The 17,919-nt window shown below is 55.5% G+C and overlaps 2 protein-coding genes and 1 long non-coding RNA gene across 3 annotated transcripts; 2 read left to right on the top strand and 1 right to left on the bottom strand.

Moving 5' to 3' along the window:
* The first annotated feature begins 5,026 nt into the window (after positions 1-5,026).
* Positions 5,027-6,352, top strand: RASD1 (ras related dexamethasone induced 1). Its single transcript, XM_061474226.1, has 2 exons — positions 5,027-5,429; positions 5,666-6,352. Exons 1-2 carry the CDS (start codon positions 5,144-5,146, stop codon positions 6,214-6,216), a joined length of 837 nt encoding a protein of 278 aa, XP_061330210.1. The 5' UTR covers positions 5,027-5,143; the 3' UTR covers positions 6,217-6,352.
* A 2,836-nt stretch (positions 6,353-9,188) lies between these two features.
* Positions 9,189-12,920, bottom strand: MED9 (mediator complex subunit 9). Its single transcript, XM_061473372.1, has 2 exons — positions 12,751-12,920; positions 9,189-9,491 (listed from the first exon to the last, which is right to left on the bottom strand). Exons 1-2 carry the CDS (start codon positions 12,903-12,905, stop codon positions 9,275-9,277), a joined length of 372 nt encoding a protein of 123 aa, XP_061329356.1. The 5' UTR covers positions 12,906-12,920; the 3' UTR covers positions 9,189-9,274.
* Positions 12,921-13,722: 802 nt separating this feature from the next.
* Positions 13,723-15,140, top strand: LOC133279658 (uncharacterized). The gene is made up of 2 exons (XR_009746942.1): positions 13,723-14,162; positions 14,929-15,140. It is a non-coding gene; the product is annotated as an uncharacterized LOC133279658 (long non-coding RNA).
* Positions 15,141-17,919: the final 2,779 nt, after the last annotated feature.

Raw genomic sequence — 17,919 nt, 5'->3', positions numbered from 1 at the left:
TCAAGCTCAGCCCCGGGATGGGAGCCCCGGAGCACACCCCCCTTGGTTCCCTTCCATCTTCCCCTATAGCAGAAGTGCAGACTCAGCGCGGCTGCCCCGGTTGCACCATGTGTTTATCCTTGTTCCTGGCTATGGGGTTTGTTTGTCACACAAGGGCCGGTGGCCATCCCTCCCCTGGGGGAAGACAAACACAGGAGTGGGGTTACTTGTGGTCACAACCAAGTGCAGGTCCTCTGGGGACTTGGCCCTGGTCCTGGATGGCCTCAGCATCACGATGCCTTCAGTGAAAGGAGCGCAGCATCATGGAATGGGTTGGGTTGAAGGGACCTTAAAGCTCACCCAGCTCCAAGCCCTGCCATGGACAGGGACCCCTTCCACTAGAGCAGCTTGCTCCAAGCCCCTGTGTCCAACCTGGCTTTGGGATGGGGCAGCCACAAGTAAATGGGGGTCGCAGGAGGGAGGCAGAGCAGCCCGAGCCCCCTGGGAAGGAGGCACCAGAGCCTGCGGTTCTGTTCTGCTGCTGCATCAGGAAGCCTTGATTTGGGCTCAGCCCTCACCCAGCTCAACCCCAACACCTCCAATCACAGCCTCAGCATCAGCAGACCCCACAGCCAAAGACACGGGGGCGAATGCAGGACCTGGGCATCAAACACTTCCATGCTCCGAGCCCTCACCCCCGGCTGCATCCCTGTGCCAGCTCCAGCCTCCCCTTGGCCTCTTGCTTCTGTCCTATACCCCCGGCAGCCATCACTATTTCCATGGGAACCCCTCTTCAATCCGTAGCAATGCACCCGCTGGGGACACTCAGCCTCCCTCTCCCCTCTGCCTTGTATTCCGAGCCCATCTCTGGTTACAGGTGACATTTCCCTCTAATCCCAGGGATCTGCCGCTCTTTGGAAGGGAGCAGAAGGTGCCGGAGTTTGGGGACATGTCCGGGACATGCAAACACCTTTGTCCATGCCAGATGCTGGTGGGATGCTGCTGCCTCTGAAGGAACCAGAGGTGAAAGGATGGGGGTGAGATGGGATGGGAAAATGGGAGCAGAGGATTCCTGGGGTGTTCCTGGCTTTGGGGAACCTCCATTCTGCTCTCTGTGGAGCTCTTGTCCTGTGGTTATCCATGGCCTCTGCAGCCAAGATGGGAGAAGAGGAGGAGATGCAGAAAGTCCAAAGACCACGGCATGGCACAAGTTGCTGCGGGAGCTGCATCATTCCAGGCACAGGGAGAGCATTCCCAAGGGAGCTCTCACCGCCCCTTGCCTGCGTGACTCAAGGAAGTGGGGATCTGAGGCACGTCTCCGGCTTCCAAATTCCCTCTTAATCCGATCCCAAGAGCTGAGAGGAACCGAGAGACATTAAAAGTGTTGCTAAAGAAGCAAATCCCCCAGCAGCCCACTCCTGCATCCTATCTCATCTCTGTGTTGTGAATTATGGGCTTCTTTGGAACAGCCTTAAAGGAGGGTTAATAAAATGAGACAAGTTAATAATATAGGGAATGAAGAGCATCCCGGGATGCTGCAGCTCGAGCTAATCGAATGCTTTTCCTCAGGGGAGCAAGCAAGAGCTATAGCTAAAGCCTCCCTTTCCTTCCCTACCCCTGCTTCCTCCAGCTCCTCACTTCTCTCATCCCAGTGGCACAGCCAACAGGATTTGGGGTCCCCTAAGATCCCAGACACTGGGAAACAGCCCGTGGTGGTGATGGATGCGCAGGGTCACCTGGAGCACACCGGGGTGTCATACACCGGACAGGGAGAGGGGTCCTATTGATGAGCAGGTCCGTATCCTGGGGCAGAAAAGCAGGAATTGGGGAGTCAGGAAAGCCAGGCTGTGGACTTGTATCTGGGTGCAAAGCCCCACTCTGGAGCCAGGGAACGCTGCGTGCTGCTGCTGCACAGGGGGTAAGCCCTTGGTAGGACATGAAGCATTTTAACAGCAGTGATAAGGAGCTCATATTGCATGTGCTCCCTCCGTGGCCCACAGGGGCTGGATGTGGAAAAGGCATCAATTGCTGCTCCTTCCTTCCTTTTCCACCACTCAGATCCAGAGTTCCCATCCATGACCCAGCTCAGCCCCGCAGCGATGCTGCTTCCCTTCTCCTCAGCACACCCAGAAACCAAAGCCGTGTTCGGATAGAACTGTTCTCTTCCGAGTATCCCCCAGTGCTCCTGCCCTGGCTCGATGCATCCTGATCCCACCTCCTGGTACATTTTGCTTCCCACATGTTGCAGAGGCTGGTGCTGCCTGCACAGCTTGTCCAAGCCAGACCCTGGGGAGCTGCATGTTCTGCCATTGGGATGTTCCTGCGGCTTTCATGGAATTCCCTTTCGCCAGCTGCTCCCCCATGGCCTCTGGATGGGTTTATTCCTTGGTAAACCCAGGAGGGTGCAAATAGCAAGAAGCAGGGATTGATCCGTGCTGATGTTCAATGCCATTAAAGGTGTCTGTGGCTCTTGCTGTACCGAGCAGCTGCATGTAAGAGGTGTCCCTGCCCATGGCAGGGGGGTTGGAACTGGATGATCTTAAGGTCCTTTCCAACCCAAACCATTCTATGGTTCTATGATCCTCCAAAGCAGGATGAGGAGCAAAGCACCCCATAAAGGACAGGTCCAGCTGGGCATAGGCACCCGTGGCCGGGGGGGGGATGTGATATTTCACCTGCCCCTGCTTCAGACTGGGGCTATTTGCAGCCAGGTCAGAAACAGGGAGTGATTTTTAGCAGCCATTGCCTCGCGTTGAGGTGGATCCGTTATCATCCATCAACCCCTGGGAAATGAGTTTCAAGATGGTTTGGGGGGGACTCAGCCTAATGCCTCGTAATGCTCCTGTCCTGAGGCTCTGCGTGACTCTGAGAGGAGCTTTAGAGGAAGCAAATGGATTTTCCATTGCCGCGAACCCAGGAGAAGGCTTCGAGCGGGCTATTTTTACCCATTCCTGGCACTATTAATAGCTGTTCAGTTGACAATAAATGCCAGTCAAGCTATTGGATTTGTCTGTCCCCCAGAGGTCAGCACTTCCTATCCCCCCTCCCCGTTGTTTTCCCTGTTGGGGTCTCACACACGGATGGATAAACATGAGAAACTGTCCCACTTTCCCTTCCCGAAGAGTCCTTGTGCCTTGCTGCAGGGCAGGATGTTCCCCTGCAGGCAGGAATGGCGCTGCGAGGGAAGCACAACCGGAATGCTTTTCCCTTCCATCCCACAGACAGCTGCAATTCCTTCACAAGCGTTTGGACAGGGTTTAAGCTAATAGCCATGTGTGAGACCACACTCGGGGGAGGTGAAATGCTCAGCACCATCCGCTTCCCAAGCAGCGCTGATGAGATGCGCTGAGCTGCACTGATTGTGTTCCAGCTGTCCCCAAGACCCCTCTCAGTGCTGTGGGTGAGGCTCCTGCTACCCTGACCCTGTTGCTGAGCTTGGTGGGTGTTTTTCCTAATGGAGCCTCACGAGTGTTTCTAATTCACACTTGCTCATCAGCCTGATTTAAAGAGGAGCTTGGCTTCCCCAGGCCCTCTCTCTCATGGGTAGCCCAGAGATCCCTCAGCAGAGCAACACTCCTGTTTCTCTCTGGACTATTGCTTGGCTGCTGCTGTCTGGGGATGATGCTGGTTGAACCCAGCACCTCCTCAAGCCCATAATAGCCTGAGGACCTGCCTTGGCACCCAGCTCCAGCAAGACCCAGCATCTTACAGGTAACGCACCCTGCCTGCCGCCGGGAGCAACCCTGCTGCCTGCACTGCATCCTGTGAGCATCCTTCCTCCTCCTCTGGGCAGCTCCCCCCTGCCCCACAGGGGCTGTAGGGCCCGATGCTGCGGCTCATACCCCAAAGCCCTGCCCGGGGCAGTGCGGCTGCGGCGCTGCCTGCGGGACCCTCGCCTGCCCCATAGCGGCGGAGCCGGCGGTGCAGGGCTTCGCTTCGCTCCGCTCTGCCTGCGGGGCGCGCTGCCGGGGCCCGCTCCTGCACTGGGATCACGTGTATGAACCGCACCGGGGAGCGGGGCTGGGGTCCCCCGGTACCCCCCAGCTCCCGGTGCTTCCCACCGGGGAGAGAGATCCCGCTCGGGCCGGCCTCGGGAGGCCCGAGCTGGCTGCAGGGCACGGGGAGCCCGCACCGGGTTGCGAGCGGGACGGCGACAAAAGCATCGCGGCTGCGGGCTGAGCCGCAAAGGGGGCGGCTTGCAAATGGGACCGGGTGTAGGAACCGGGCTGTGCAGAACCGGAGCGCAAACGGGACCGGGCTCCTAAGCACGGGGAGTGGGAACCGGGCTGCAAATAGGAGTGGGCTGTGCAGCACTGGGGAGCCGTAACTTGGCTGCGAGCGGGACGGGGCTGCCAAGCGCTGGCAGTGAGAGCCGGGCTGTGTAGCGCCGGGAGCCTCCACTGGGCTGCAAAAGGGACGGGGCTCCCGAGCACCGGGTGCACGAACCGGGCTGCAAACGGGACTGGGCTGCGCAGCACCCGGAGCCCAAACGGGACGAGGCTGCCGCCAAGTACCGAGAGTTGGAACCGTGGTTGAAAGAGGGCCGGGCTGCGCAGCACCCGGAGCCCCAGCTGGGCTGAGAACGGGACGAGGCTGCCAAGTACCGGGAGTAGGAACCGGGCTGCAAATAGGACTGGGCTGTGCAGCGCTGGGGAGCCTTAAGTTGGCTGCGAGTGAGACAGGGCTATCAAGTGAGAACCGGGCTGTGTAGCGCCGGGAGCCCCTACTGGGCTGCAAATGGGACGGAGCTGCCAAGTACCGAGAGTACGAACTGGGCTGCGAACGGGACGGGACTCCTCAGCAACCAGGAGCAGGAACCGGGTTACAAACGGGATTGGGCTGGGGAGCCCAAATCGGGCTGCAAACGGGACGGGGCTCCCAAGTACCCGGAGCGCGAATGAGGCTGCGAACGGGGCTGCGCTGCCCAGCACCGGGAACCCAAACGGGGCTGCGAAGAAGGGGACTGCGCTGCTCGGAGCCGGGCACTGACTCAGCCGGTGACGCGCCGAGGGGCGGTCTCTGCCTCCTCCATATAACGAGGCAGCGGCCGTGCAGAGCTCACAGTGGCCTTTCCTGCGAGGGGAGGGGGCTGAGCAGCCGGGCACGCATCGCCTTCCTCCTCCTCCTCCTCCTCCTTCCTCGGCGCAAGCTGCACTTCGCTTCAATGAAACTGGCAGCGATGATCAAGAAGATGTGTCCCAGCGAGGCCGAGCTGAGCATCCCCGCCAAGAACTGCTACCGCATGGTCATCCTGGGCTCCTCCAAGGTGGGCAAGACAGCCATCGTCTCCCGCTTCCTCACCGGCCGCTTCGAGGAGCAATACACCCCCACCATCGAGGACTTCCACCGCAAGTTCTACAGCATCCGTGGGGAAGTCTATCAGCTCGACATCCTGGACACGTCAGGCAACCACCCTTTCCCCGCCATGCGCCGCCTCTCCATCCTCACAGGTACTTGGGGACCCCCTCCCCATAGCAGATTTCAGGTGTTCTTGCCCAGTTTGGGGGTGTTTCTCCAGACCTGGGAAGTGGGATTTTTGGGGGGGGTGGGCAACTTTGCTCCCTGCATGGGGTGGATGGGAGGATGCAGGAGCCACGTACTGCCTACTCCTTCCCTCCCCAAGCACTTAGCTTAGGCAGTGCGTCCCCATCCCTGCGACCATCTCACGTTGGCTCTTTGTCCCCAGGAGACGTGTTCATCCTTGTGTTCAGCCTGGACAACCGGGACTCCTTTGAGGAGGTGCAGCGCCTGAAGCAGCAAATCCTAGAGACCAAGTCATGCCTGAAGAACAAAACCAAGGAGAACATCGAGGTGCCCTTGGTCATCTGCGGCAACAAAGGTGACCGTGACTTTTACCGGGAGGTGCAACCCCGGGAGATCGAGCAGCTGGTAGGAGGGGACCCCAAGAAATGCGCTTACTTCGAGATCTCGGCCAAGAAGAACAGCAGCCTGGACCAGATGTTCCAGGCTCTCTTCGCCATGGCCAAGCTGCCCAGTGAGATGAGCCCCGACCTGCACCGCAAGGTCTCGGTCCAGTACTGCGACATCCTGCATAAGAAGGCGCTGAAAGGCAAGAAGCTGCTGAAGGAGGGGGGCCGGGGCAGCTCGGAGGAGGCGTTCGGCATCGTGGCCCCCTTCGCCCGGCGCCCCAGTGTCCACAGCGACCTCATGTACATCAGGGAGAAAGCCATCGGTGGGGGGCACAGCAAGGAGAAGGATCGCTGTGTGATCAGTTAGGAGCTTTGCCCACCATGGGAAGGAAGGAAGGAAAGACTGGAGGGGGGGGGGAGGGGGGGAGATGCTTGTTTCCGAATTGAGTTTGGGCAGGCACCCACCTAGAGAGGGGTTCGCCTCTTTCCCCAGCTTCCCTTATCCCAAGCATTGCTTTCGTCATCTCCCTTTCCTCTGGGGTGGGGGGGATGGATTTTGGGACGAAGGGATGCGAAGGGGGAGGCTTAGGAAGGGCAGAATGGGGATCTCCTTGGGAGCAGCCTCCTCCAGGCAGAGAGACAGGGAAAGGGTGAGCTGCTGGGCAGCCAGATGGGAGGATTAGTGAGGAGGGCATGGACTTTGGCGTTTCTTTCCCTCCCAAACCACCCAGCCTTCAGGAGGGGAGGGCAGGGACCTGCCAGCACCCACCTGGGGGTTTGGGGTTGGTTCCTGTTGGCTTGTTTTGTTCTCTTACCTTGAGAAGCTGAGCACGGACTCTGGCTCTGTGTCCTGTGTGGGTCTGTGTCTATGGAACACGTGCAGAAGACACTCCTAAGCTGTTGCAAAGGCATTGCAGGGTTACAGTCCCGATGGACCGAAACACTGACTCCTGTTTACATTCGTCTTGTCTCATTTGCAAGATCCAGGGGAGGGTGATGGTTGGGGGGGTGGGGGGACGGGACGGGAAGGGCTTTTCTAAGTGAGAAACCAATAGCACTTTATGTAGGTCTTGCTTGGCATTGACATGAACAAAAATCTCTTCAAGTGTTTCTACCGTGGGTGAAACTTTGATGTTTTATTTTTTCTACAAGTGAATAAAATCTTTTTCAAATGACACCTGTGGCTCCTCTCCTTTCAACCCGAATCCTGCTTCAACAAAGCCCAAACCCCGCTCTAAGGCGCTAAAACCCCTCTCAATTCAACCCTTTTATTTTACCCCCTTTTCTCCCAGTGCAAAGGTTTCTGGCTCTGCAAGCGGTCAGGGTAACAAGAGGCCACGCACGGAGTTACTCACTCAAACGTGTCTCCGAGCCAAGACTCTTTCCTCACTCCGCTAACGCCAAGTGACGATGGCAGCAGCCCCACGCCGTGCTGGCCATTGGCATGTCGTTCACTGCAGCAACCCAGCAGCCTGACATCACATCGTTAGAAAGAGCTGCTTGTGTTTCATGCTTTTCCCCCCCATTAACTAAGCTTGAATGATGTCAACAGAGAGTGAGTCACTTGCACCCTGGTTGGGGTATTGTTTTGATTTTGCAATAGGAGTGAAGGAAGTGCTTTGCTCGAAAGGTCACCTTTGCATTTGATGGGGTTTAATCTCTTCTTAAGGAGTTGTTAGTAAGTATTGCTAGAAGGGAAAGCTCTTCAAAGAACAACTCTTCCTGGCTCCGGCTTCTGCTGCGGTTCGCTTCCAGCCCCTTCAAGCAGCAGAACAAACACATATTAATGGCAAAGCGATTCTCCTGAAGCCATAAAATGAAGGTGGGCGAGTGAGACGCAAACCAAACCTGCCTCAGTTTCGGTTGAAACTTGGATTCAAGTTGCCAGAGTTAACTTGTTCCTGTGTTGAGTGCCAGACGGGTCTTTGGAAGCGCACTGCTTCTTCCAGCTCTGCATATGCCCTGATTTCATAGGAACAGCAGCTGGCAACAAAAGGCAAACCCCCATCCAGGAGTGAGATATGAGAATGTATTGAGCTGGGACAGGCAATGGTTGACAGCAAGGTAATTCCAGTAATAAACCGAGTGTACATTGTGCTGTGTTTATCTTGGTGGTGTGCTTTACTCAGAGTTTACACACTGGCACCTTCCCAACGAAAGTACTAGTAGAGTGGAGACAGAGTAATCTCTAGGCTCCAGGTGAGTTGCAACCATTCCAGCTTGCAGGGAGCAGGATTGCTTGTGTTTTGGGTTAGGAAAGGAAAACCATACACAAACACACCTTGTTTGCCTGCTTTTGAAGGCGTGAGTGTTACCCACCCTCTAACACTGGTTCTTAACAGATACTCTATTTCTCCTCTTCCACTACCAACCTGCACCATCTCTTAGAGAACCATGAGATTCAAGGTCCTGTCACATCTTCTATAGTCAACAAGACATGGTGCTGCTTATTGTCCTCTGCCACTGTGAGAGCCAACAGGAGGAGGACAGAGGCAGGGAGCCCCAGTATCCATCTGAAGGTGACACGACACTCAAGAGCTTTCCATCAGCCACTGGCAACCGTTCTACTGCCCAAATGCTTGTGTTTGTGGGAAGCCCCCAGAGCACTTTGGAGGGGGAACTGACCCGTCCTGTTGAGCCTGACTTCTGTCACACATGGAGTAGCTAAAAGCTCTTATCACTTCTGCCCTCTTGTTTTGATTCTGCTTGCCCTTCCTCCAAGAGGAAACGACCCAGGAGCCGGGCCCAGGCTACGCATGTCCTCTGTGCTGCCAAAGCCCTGCCCCAGTCCACATCCACTCAGTGAATACACAAGAGAGGCAGCCTGGCATTTCTAAATCTCTGCTTGCTTCACCTCAGACACAACCACCGCTTGTTGAAAAAGAGAGAAATACAGAAGCAATTGAAAGCAATCGTTCCTCTTTCGACACACAGACGGGAAAGTGTTCCAGAGCCCCTTTCCAGGAGCAAGGCCAAATGGCTCATGCTTCCCTCTTACATTCCCTCCTGATGTGTGGCCATTTTTAAGTGTAAAGAAACCCTAAATCAGAAAACGCTCCTTCTTCTTGCTGAGGGTAACCAGCAGGTATTTTGACCCATAGCGAGGAGAAAACATCATGTCTCCTTGCTTGCTTCAATGTAAAGAAAACCAACCTCCCCTACCCAGAGAAGAAACAGAAGACGCATAAACGTACAGTCCTACAGCAGATCAAAGTGAGCACACCACTGTCATCATCACATGCGAAGCACAGTGTGCTGATTCAGTGCCACACGCCTTTGATCCACATAGGCACAACTTCAGAGCAACGCCACCGAAAGCAAGCACACAAGAAAGAGAAGTAAACTTCTGCCACCTTTATTTCTCCTGTTCAACCAGGACAGAGGTATATCAGTATCTCAGACCCGACAGCAGAGCTGCACCCTTCCTACTCCTTGGGGATCTCAAACATGCAAAGGCTCTTGTACTTCTGCAGCAGCTCATTTTTGGTCCGGACCTGCTCCCGCAGGCTCTGCAGCTGCTGCTGCTGCTGCTCTGGGCTCACGCTAATGCCAGGCATGGAGCTGATCAGCTTCCTCATCTCCTGGAACTTGTTCTTGAGCTCATTCAGCACCTGGTGAACATCCTGGCTGTCCTTGTCCATGCTGCAGAGGAGAGAAAAGCAAGACACCATTGAATTCTCCTATTGGAAACACCCCTTCAGCCTGTGGGGGTGACTGTCATTTCCAGTACAACCAAGGCTTAAACTGGAACTACTGGGCAAATTTTGCTCTCGGTATCTAGCTACACACACCTAATTCACCTATCCTAATGAAATGGACACAGATAGATAGACAGACTGGGTAACCTCTGGAGCAAACTGGTTCCCTGCCAATTTCCAGTTACCTCAGGACCCATCAATGAGGTGAGGAGCTGGTCTGCAGCTTTAAAACATTACCATGGAGCAGGCTACATTCTCCCTCTGCTTGAACTCCCATCTCTCTCTTTGGGGAAGGTAAGATCCCATACGTGTGTTGTGTGTAGGCACCTGGAAAGAAAGCTCTCAGTCTCACCCATGACCTGTTGCTTGCTGTAATACAACGGAAAAAAAATCAATGCAGTCGAACAGCTTGACAGCAGAAAATAGAAACTGTTCCCCAAAGTATCCCAGAGCATCCAATGGCAGGGAAAATGGCACTTTGGAGCTTTCAAACGACTCTCTGGGGATGTATACCTCATAAAAGAGAAGCGACAGCTTATTTTGCTTGTCCTTTAAGAGCAGCACAATCGGTTCCGCAGCCAGCTCTGTGCTTTTCAAGCACCACCGTTGTCTGAGGCAGCGTCTGCCCTCAACCCCTCATTAGTATCTGCCTCAGCTTTGTTAGCACCGGCGAGAAGTTTCCCTGATTCCAGGCAAAAAGCAAGTCCCCGCTTCCAGGGCGCCTGTTAATAAGGAGAGAGGGATTCTAATGGTCTTTGACAACTGTTCTATAGCCAGATCTAAAAATAAACCTGCTTGGCATGACCAGGGTAGAGACAGGCTCGATTCTAAACTTGAGGGAATCGTGCCATGGCTGAGAGCAAAGCTTTTAACCAGATGGTGGCCGCTTGTTTCAGAAAGCCTGCTGGAACAAAACAGTCATTACTCCCTCCTAAAGCAAACTGCAGCTGGTACTAGAATGGAGCCCCATTATGCAGGCATTCCCGGTCGGGATGGCAGTGGAAAAGTACAGGCACACACACACACAGGCTGATGGCATGGGACGGATGGGTTGGCGCTGCCTTTAAGCTATCAGTGCTGCAGGCTGGCTTTGAGAGGGATGTCCTTCCCGTTCCAGGCGTCCCCAAGCCTTGTTCCCTTCCCCACAGGTATGGAGCTGTCTGTGTGGTTGATCCAAAGGGATCAGGTTTTAACCCTGATGGGTGGTTTTCCTGCTGCATCAAGCCACTGAAAGGACTCCTTCTCTGAGGGCACGGACAGGCAGGGGTGAGGAAGTGTGGGAAGAGACCGCCTGCAGTAACACGGGATTGAACACAACATCCAGCCACAGCCTGGGCTGATGGAGCGAGCATGAAACCTGCCTTAAGGCACAGTGCTCTTCATTACAGCACACCGCAGCCCACCACTGGTGGAGCCATGTGCTGGGGCCTCAGCGGTGATGCCATTTGACTGTACAAGGTTGAAAATACCAACAAGCCCTGCTTGGGGAAACTTTGTCCGGACCCAAACAACAGAAAAGAGCACGTGTCCTTGAGTGTAAGCAAACTGATGGGATGTATCCTCGCTCCCAAGCAGAGTCACCTTGGAGATGTGTCAAAACAGCAGGGCTGGCAGCCGTGTTAAAGAATAACACGTTTGCCATCTGTCAGGGACACATCCCATCACCTCTGAGGTCCTACCTGTCTGCAGCACTGCTCAGTGCACCTACATGTGCTCCAGCCACACAGGAAATGCTGTGTGTGAAGCCAAGGAACACAGCTGGTTAGTGGGATGGCTGCTAATAGCGGGTGAGTCAGGAGACAGGGCACAGGATGTCCTAAGGACTGTTATCTATGGGTCAGCATGGCTTGCTCGGTGACAGACAGGAACTCTGGGAGATCTCAGCTCATGGTTATGGCTCACTTCCGCACCTGCATGCACCCAGCAATGGGGTTTAGCCTCGCTTGTGAGGTCTGGATAGAACAGGCAGGGTTGAGGTTGGCACCATCAGCATAGTGGGGAAACTGAGGCGCTCAAGAGGGTTTGTGTTCTCACAGCCATTCTGTACCTGGACCAAGGTGTCCGGGGGTGCTCAGTCTTTCCTCGCCACAGCTCACATTGTGGAGCCATTAAGGGTGAACCTCTCTCCCCTTTCAAACATGCCTGATGTAAGTGAAACATCAGCAGGGCACAGCCCAGCCTCAGCTCCTAACTAAGCACACAGGGAAAGGACAGCCAGGACAACAACCGGCAAGTCACGCTTCCCATTCCCTCTGCCTCACTCCATAGCGTACAGGTGAAAGCCTGCAGGGATTTCCACAGCAGAACCACACTGGAACCTTCAGCATCCCTGAAGGAGTTATCCTGGGCCATACACAGCACAGGTCTCCGAACCTTAGTACAAGTACCTTTGACCTTACGGTACTTATCTTGACCCAGGATGAGAACAGCTTACCCCGTACCACCGCAGAAGCCATCCTACTTGTTACAACTCCCCAGAAACGGGCTGTATCCCTGCCCCAGCACTGCCTGTACTTCCCGAGGCTCTTATCAGCCACACAAGACTCTTATCTGCAGCAATAACCCAGTGCAGGTCCAACACTCCTGCTCCTGGCTGTTAATGATGGGGCAGTGTCCCTGGCCCATGGGAGCACCCGCACTGCTTGGGTGACCCAAACACCGTGCAGGCGCTGCCATGACTCAGCGCAGGGATGCACCTGGGGCTGTGCCAGCTCTTCCCAGGAATTCCAGCGGGGAGGGAAAGGGCAAAGGAGATGCCGGGAGGGGCGACCTCATTGCCCTGCGACTCATCCAGGGCACTTGAGGATGTTGGTGCTTGGAGAGTATAACCAAGAAGGGAGATCCCATCCACGGCACTCCAAGGATGCAGGGGGCTGGAGAGCATCGTTACAGGGTGATCCCATTGCCCTCATCCCTGTCCACCCTGAGGGTGTTAAAGCACCGTTAAAAGGGGGGCCCCATAGCCCTGCTCCCCACTCAGGGAGAGGGAAAGCATCATTTGAATGGGGGACTCCATTCCCATTCCCTATCCAGGGCACCCTGAGGATGTTGGGGTCTGGAGTACATCACTAGAGGGGGACCCCATTCCCCTGGTGGCAAAGCATCGTCAAAGGGGGGACCCCACTGCCCCACGGCATCACTGTGGGGGGGGTGTGGGTGCGGTGCCGGGGCGAGGCGAGGCGAGGCCCGGTGTCCGCCGTTACCATTTGATGATGTCGTGGACGAGCGGCAGGAAGGAGAATTCCTGCGCGGGCGGCGGCTGCGGCGGCGGCGGCGGCGGCTTCGGCTCTGCGGGCGGCTCGGATGGCGGCGGCTCCTCGGCGGTGCGGGCCGCGATCCCCCCCGCGGCCGAGGCCATGGCGGACCCCCGCCGGCACCCGCGGCGCCGCGTAGTGACGGAGCGGGGCGGGCGGAGCTCGGAGCTCGGCCCCGCCGCCGCCGCCGAGCCCCGCCCGGCTCCTGCGGCCGGCTCGGGTGGGCCTTGCCCAGGCGTGGGTCTCGGCCGGCAGCGGGCCGAGCCTCGGGCCTGGCCCTGCGCCGCGGCCGCTCTTGGGCCTTCCCCGGGCACTGGAGTGGGCATGGGCCGGCACCGAGGCGACCTCCGAGGTTGGGCCTAGGCCGGGGACTGCGCCGGGGCCTCGCCTGCGCCTTCCCCCGGTGTTGGCGTGGGCATGGGCCGGCACCGGGTCCACCTCCGAGGTTGGGCCTGGGCTCGGGTCGGAGCTGGCACCGCGGCCTGGGCCTTTCCTGAGCCTTGCCCTGGGCATGGGCCGGCAGCGAGTGCGCCCCGGGGCTGGGGCTGAGCCGAGCCTGGGGCTTGCGCTGGGCTCGGGCCGGAGCACGGGCAGTGCCCCTGCGGTGATCCCCCCTCGTGCAGCCCAGCGGCAGTGAGAGCAGAAGGGGTGCGGGACCTCCCCCCCGCACCAGCACCCCTGGTGTGCTCAGGGTATGCACCAGCAGTGTGCGCATCCCTCCCTTTCGACCCAAAGCTGAGGGGAGAGATCCCCCTGTGCAGCGGTAAATCAATCCCTGCAGCAGGGGTTTGCTGTCTCTGCTACGCCCCAGCTTCGTTGAGTTGGTGTCCTTAGATTGACTTCATAGGGGGCTGAGTGATGGGGACGTGGTCTTTGTAATGCCTCAATGTGGGAGCAGGCTTTGTGCCTGTGGGCAGTGGGCATTAGTTTAGGGAAAACAAGCTGGAGCATTTGCTGGGAGCCAAGCTTGGAAAGTGGAGGGATTTGGAGGAGAAAATGCATAACTTAATGTTTCGTTGGAAATAGTCCACCCTGCTCAACAGTCATGGGCTGGGAAGGCAGTTTTCTTCTTTAAACCAGTTTCTTTTGAAAAGGCAAACAGAAGCTATTTACAGATCAAATGAGAACGCTGGTAACCATTTAACCACAAGGAATATTGACTCTTTGCTCTAAATATAGCAGATGCAATCGCTCACTTTGTTCCTGTTGTCAGGAATAGATCCCGGCTCGGGCACTGATGTTGGAATGTGCGAAGAAGGAGCCCAGGTCCCTGCGGAGAGGCTGGTGGTATTTATGGTCCTTCCCTGAGCCAAGCAGGAGGTGCAGGATGCTGCGTCCGTCGTGTGGGTCTGAGCCGAGAGGTTCATTTCTGTCACTCCTTATGGGCTGTTTCTAAAGCAAGACTTGATTCCGGCTCCATGGGGGACTCTTCCCTCTGCACTGTGCTGGGTTTAATTCTCCCCTTGACTTGATGGAGAGGGTGATTAACTGCTGGTGCCTGCCTCTGAGGGGTGAGTCAGGCAGCCCTTAGAGCAGGCAACAACGTGCAGATACCGTTCAGCTGCACCTAAAGCGCTGTCAATCAGGCTTGCTTTGTGCCATTCAGTTCTCATTTTGGGGTTTGTGTTCCCAGAGCAGCTGGAGCACAGCTTTATCTAGGTTGTGTTCCTTCCCATCACCTCCTTCCAGTGGAAACAGCTCCCTGAGGTGACCCATCTCTGTCCTTTGGGGCTTGTCATGTCTCGTGGCAAATCCAGGGGAGAGTGAAGATGTTTGGGGTAGGGTTGTGGTTCAACAGGCTCCTCCAGCACTGGAGATGCTGGTGAATGGGTTAGATGAGACTCTGTGGTCACTGAGTATCATCCTGTGCAAGGGGCACAGTACCATGTACCATGACAGCGTGTCCATGTGAAGACTATGGGGCGAGGTGAGACCCTGCTGACAGGTCTGCAAGAAAGAGAAGATGTGATTTGAGGGGTGCACACAAGCATTGACCTCTGAGGAGCTATGCTGGTGGACCCTAATCTTCACCTGCCTTTGTGGAGCTCCAAGCTGGGAGGCCCTTTTCCTCGTGGGATAACTGATGGAACGATCTGGGTCACATCCTTATAATGCTGGTCCTAATAGGTATCGCCAACAACGTGGTCTTCCCCCTCCATGTCACTTTGTAATTCTGTCAGCATCTCTGCCTTGGGTGGAAGGGCTGTGTCTGACCATCCTCTCTTCTCATATGGAGCTGGTGGTGGTCTGCAAGCCTCCCTCATTTTCCAAGCAGGAAAGCTGGGATTTTTCCAACCACGCCATCAGTTCCTCAGCAGAAGGGTTTGAATGAGCAGCCTGTGAGAGCTCCTAGCGAGGCAGCTAAAACATGAACAAAGACACTGAGTGTTGAATGAGAAGGATAATTTCCCTCTGGATTTGGTAATAAACCGTGAAGAGCAAACGATCGACCTGTTCTTCTCCTTTGATTGGGGCTCTTTGTGTAATTCACTCCCTGGACAGCCAGTTTCTAAGTGTGTAAATGTCTCTGAACCATCTTATCTTCCACATCTTGAAGCCATCGTGCACTCATTGCTCATCCAAACATTTGGTTAACCCATTATCCTGAAACCCAGCTGAGCAAATAACCTCTGTCTGGAGCCTCTTTTGGTGGTGCCTGTTTCCTTTATGATACCAATGGTGTGCTTTCATTTCTGTACAAATTGTGCCTCTTGTCTGCTTCCAGAGGTAACTTGTGAGGGATTTACTACCAGTCCCTTCATTCAGTGCCAGGTAACTCTGTACCTTTCACCTTTTCCTTACAATGACTCCATGTTTTTATATTGATGGGCTGGCATTTCACTGGCTTCTGCTGCTCGCCGCCAGACCATCTGGAGCTTGTGCTGTTGCCATCAGCTCTGTTATCATTTTTAATATGTGGCTATCACCAGGTTGAACTTTATCTCTTCCTCCTGCACTGAGTTTTCTATTTAAGCCTTGCTAAGCTGTTGTGGTGGGATAAGCCTGTATTGCTCAGCTGGGAGGTGACGTCAGGGATGTGGCCACCTGGGATGGGGTGATAGGAATGAGAAGTTACAGCTCCAGCAGCACAGGAACATTGGACCTTTTCCTTAGGTCATGGCAACTGCTCAGGTTCCTGGCCAAGAACCCCTTAATTTTGACCAGGTGGGAATTTGGTCTTGGGCTCTGCCCTGAGTCTTGGTGTCATTTAGGGACCGTTTCAGGGCCGTGCTGTCCCAGACCTTTTTTGGAGTCATAAGCTGAGCTCCATCCTTTGAAGCAGTGTTTTAACCAGAGAGGCTTAAGGCCATGGAGTTCTGGCTTCCCCAGACATGCCCTGCAACACCACATGCTCCCAAAGCTGCTGGTGGCCCAGGTACCATCAGGGTTCGGGATCCATCTGGTGTGAACAAGCAGGACCAAATGCATCCAAACCCACCCCAGTGCCTTCTGGAGCTCGCTATGCTTTGGCAGAGCTGCTGGGGAAGCTTCTTCAATGGAGAGGAGGACTGTCATCCATGGCTAGCGAGATGCCATCCTCTGGGAGAGTGACATCCTCCAGTGCACAGGACAGAGCCTGGTGGGTGTTGGAACTGCAGGGCATTGGCCTGGCCGTGAAGGTCAGTGCTTTGGTGCACTGAGCCTCAAGGGGAGAGAATGGGGATGATTCAAAGGCACAGGGAGTGGCCAGGGGATCTGGTGATGTTCAGTGATGCCACCATTGAGCAAACACAGGGGCTGGACCAGGCTGCGTGCCACCCCTGGAGAGGCACGTAAACGTAAACCAGTGTGTGGGCAAGGGGAACACAGGGCTGCTTGGGCAAGGACAGCTACGCAGAAGCCTGGATCCAGGACGGCACACAGCCAGATTAGCTGCAACCTGGCCCATCTCCATCTTTGAAGCTCGCTGCCTCTGTCGGGCAGCTCTGTGCCCATGAGCAGCATGGGGTGTTGGGTCTTTGGGGCCACCAATTCCTTGCAGGGTCCCATCAGGTCATTCCAAGCTGAGGTTGAGTGCTCCTACCCAGTGCTAAGAGGAGAAAGTCGCTTTGGGGATACCTCCCCCTGCAGAGGGAAGTGCCCTTGGTACCACTGGCTAAAACCAGCCTCATCCCTGCTGGCTGGCATCTGCAGCACAGTGACAACAGCATCCCTGCTATTACTTACAAATGAGCCACAAAACACACGAGGCAGCAGCATTTGTGCTCGAAGCATTGCTGCAAGAGCCTGCCCCAGTGCCCCAACCTCCTGGATGCACATCCTGCATGTGGGGAAGGTGATGGGGTGGGGCAGCACATACGTGTGCATCCCTATGTGCGTCTGTGTGCTCGTGCATCCGTGGCTCCCACTGTTCAGGGTGCAGACTTATCAAGATGAATTCATCTGGCTGCCAGTAGCAGACTTGCTAATGGGGTTGCATTAAGGGCCTTACTGAATTCCCTGCTCCCTTTCTTGGTGTTGTGCTTATTCTGCTAAAGTGGGTCAGGCTTTGTTTGTGTCTTCGTCAGGTTCCCTTCACAGAGCGGCAGCAAAAGCCATTACCTGATGTTGGAGCGCTGCAAAACGGTGCTCTTTGGTTATTTAATGCAGGGGGCGAGAGGAAAGGAGCTTTGTTTGGACTTTGTTTCGGCACATTTAAAGTGGCATCAGGGGAAGATTTTAGCAATTACCACTCCAATTGGCCTAATTACTGCAAACAGGCCCATTTTATAGGGGCTTTGCAATATAAACCGGGTGTCCTTGAAGAATGCAGTTTATGTGCCAGAGCAGTGGGTTTCTGGGGCAGCACTGGCACTGGTGGGAGGTGAATCCCTCTTGCAAATGAAGGCACTGGGAGATGGGGAAGGCTCCATCCAGCTTCAGTGAGAACCCATTTAATCCTTTTCCTGCCTGGAGCATCCCGGCCCCCTCCTTGGCCACATCAGCAGCTCTCACCCGTGTTTGGGGCTGTTCACGGTCACACGTCCCTGGCCCCAAGGAGCCCAGTTTGCCAAGGGTTTAATGTTTAGCCACTGATAAAGGGCATCAGAGAGGTTTTGCTGACCAGGTAGCGAAAGTTTCCCGGGAATTTTGCTGGCTCTTGCAGCACAAACAAGGCGGGGATGCTTTGCTCTGCTT

This window comes from Pezoporus flaviventris, unplaced genomic scaffold (assembly GCF_033815535.1).
Source record: "Pezoporus flaviventris isolate CSIRO_AGI_PZ_B2104156 unplaced genomic scaffold, CSIRO_AGI_Pfla_v1 ptg000078l, whole genome shotgun sequence".
Classification (NCBI taxonomy): Eukaryota; Metazoa; Chordata; class Aves; order Psittaciformes; family Psittacidae; genus Pezoporus; species Pezoporus flaviventris.
This window is presented reverse-complemented; position numbering and strand designations above follow the sequence as displayed.

Excerpts from the sequence above, each read along its gene's own strand:
- RASD1 (XM_061474226.1), top strand. The coding sequence starts at position 5,144 with ATGAAACTGGCAGCGATGATCAAGAAGATGTGTCCCAGCGAGGCCGAG. Across the intron at positions 5,430-5,665 it reads CCGCCTCTCCATCCTCACAG|GAGACGTGTTCATCCTTGTG; the intron begins GTACTTGGGGAC and ends CTTTGTCCCCAG.
- MED9 (XM_061473372.1), bottom strand. The coding sequence starts at position 12,905 with ATGGCCTCGGCCGCGGGGGGGATCGCGGCCCGCACCGCCGAGGAGCCG. Across the intron at positions 9,492-12,750 it reads GTCCACGACATCATCAAATG|CATGGACAAGGACAGCCAGG; the intron begins GTAACGGCGGAC and ends TCTCCTCTGCAG.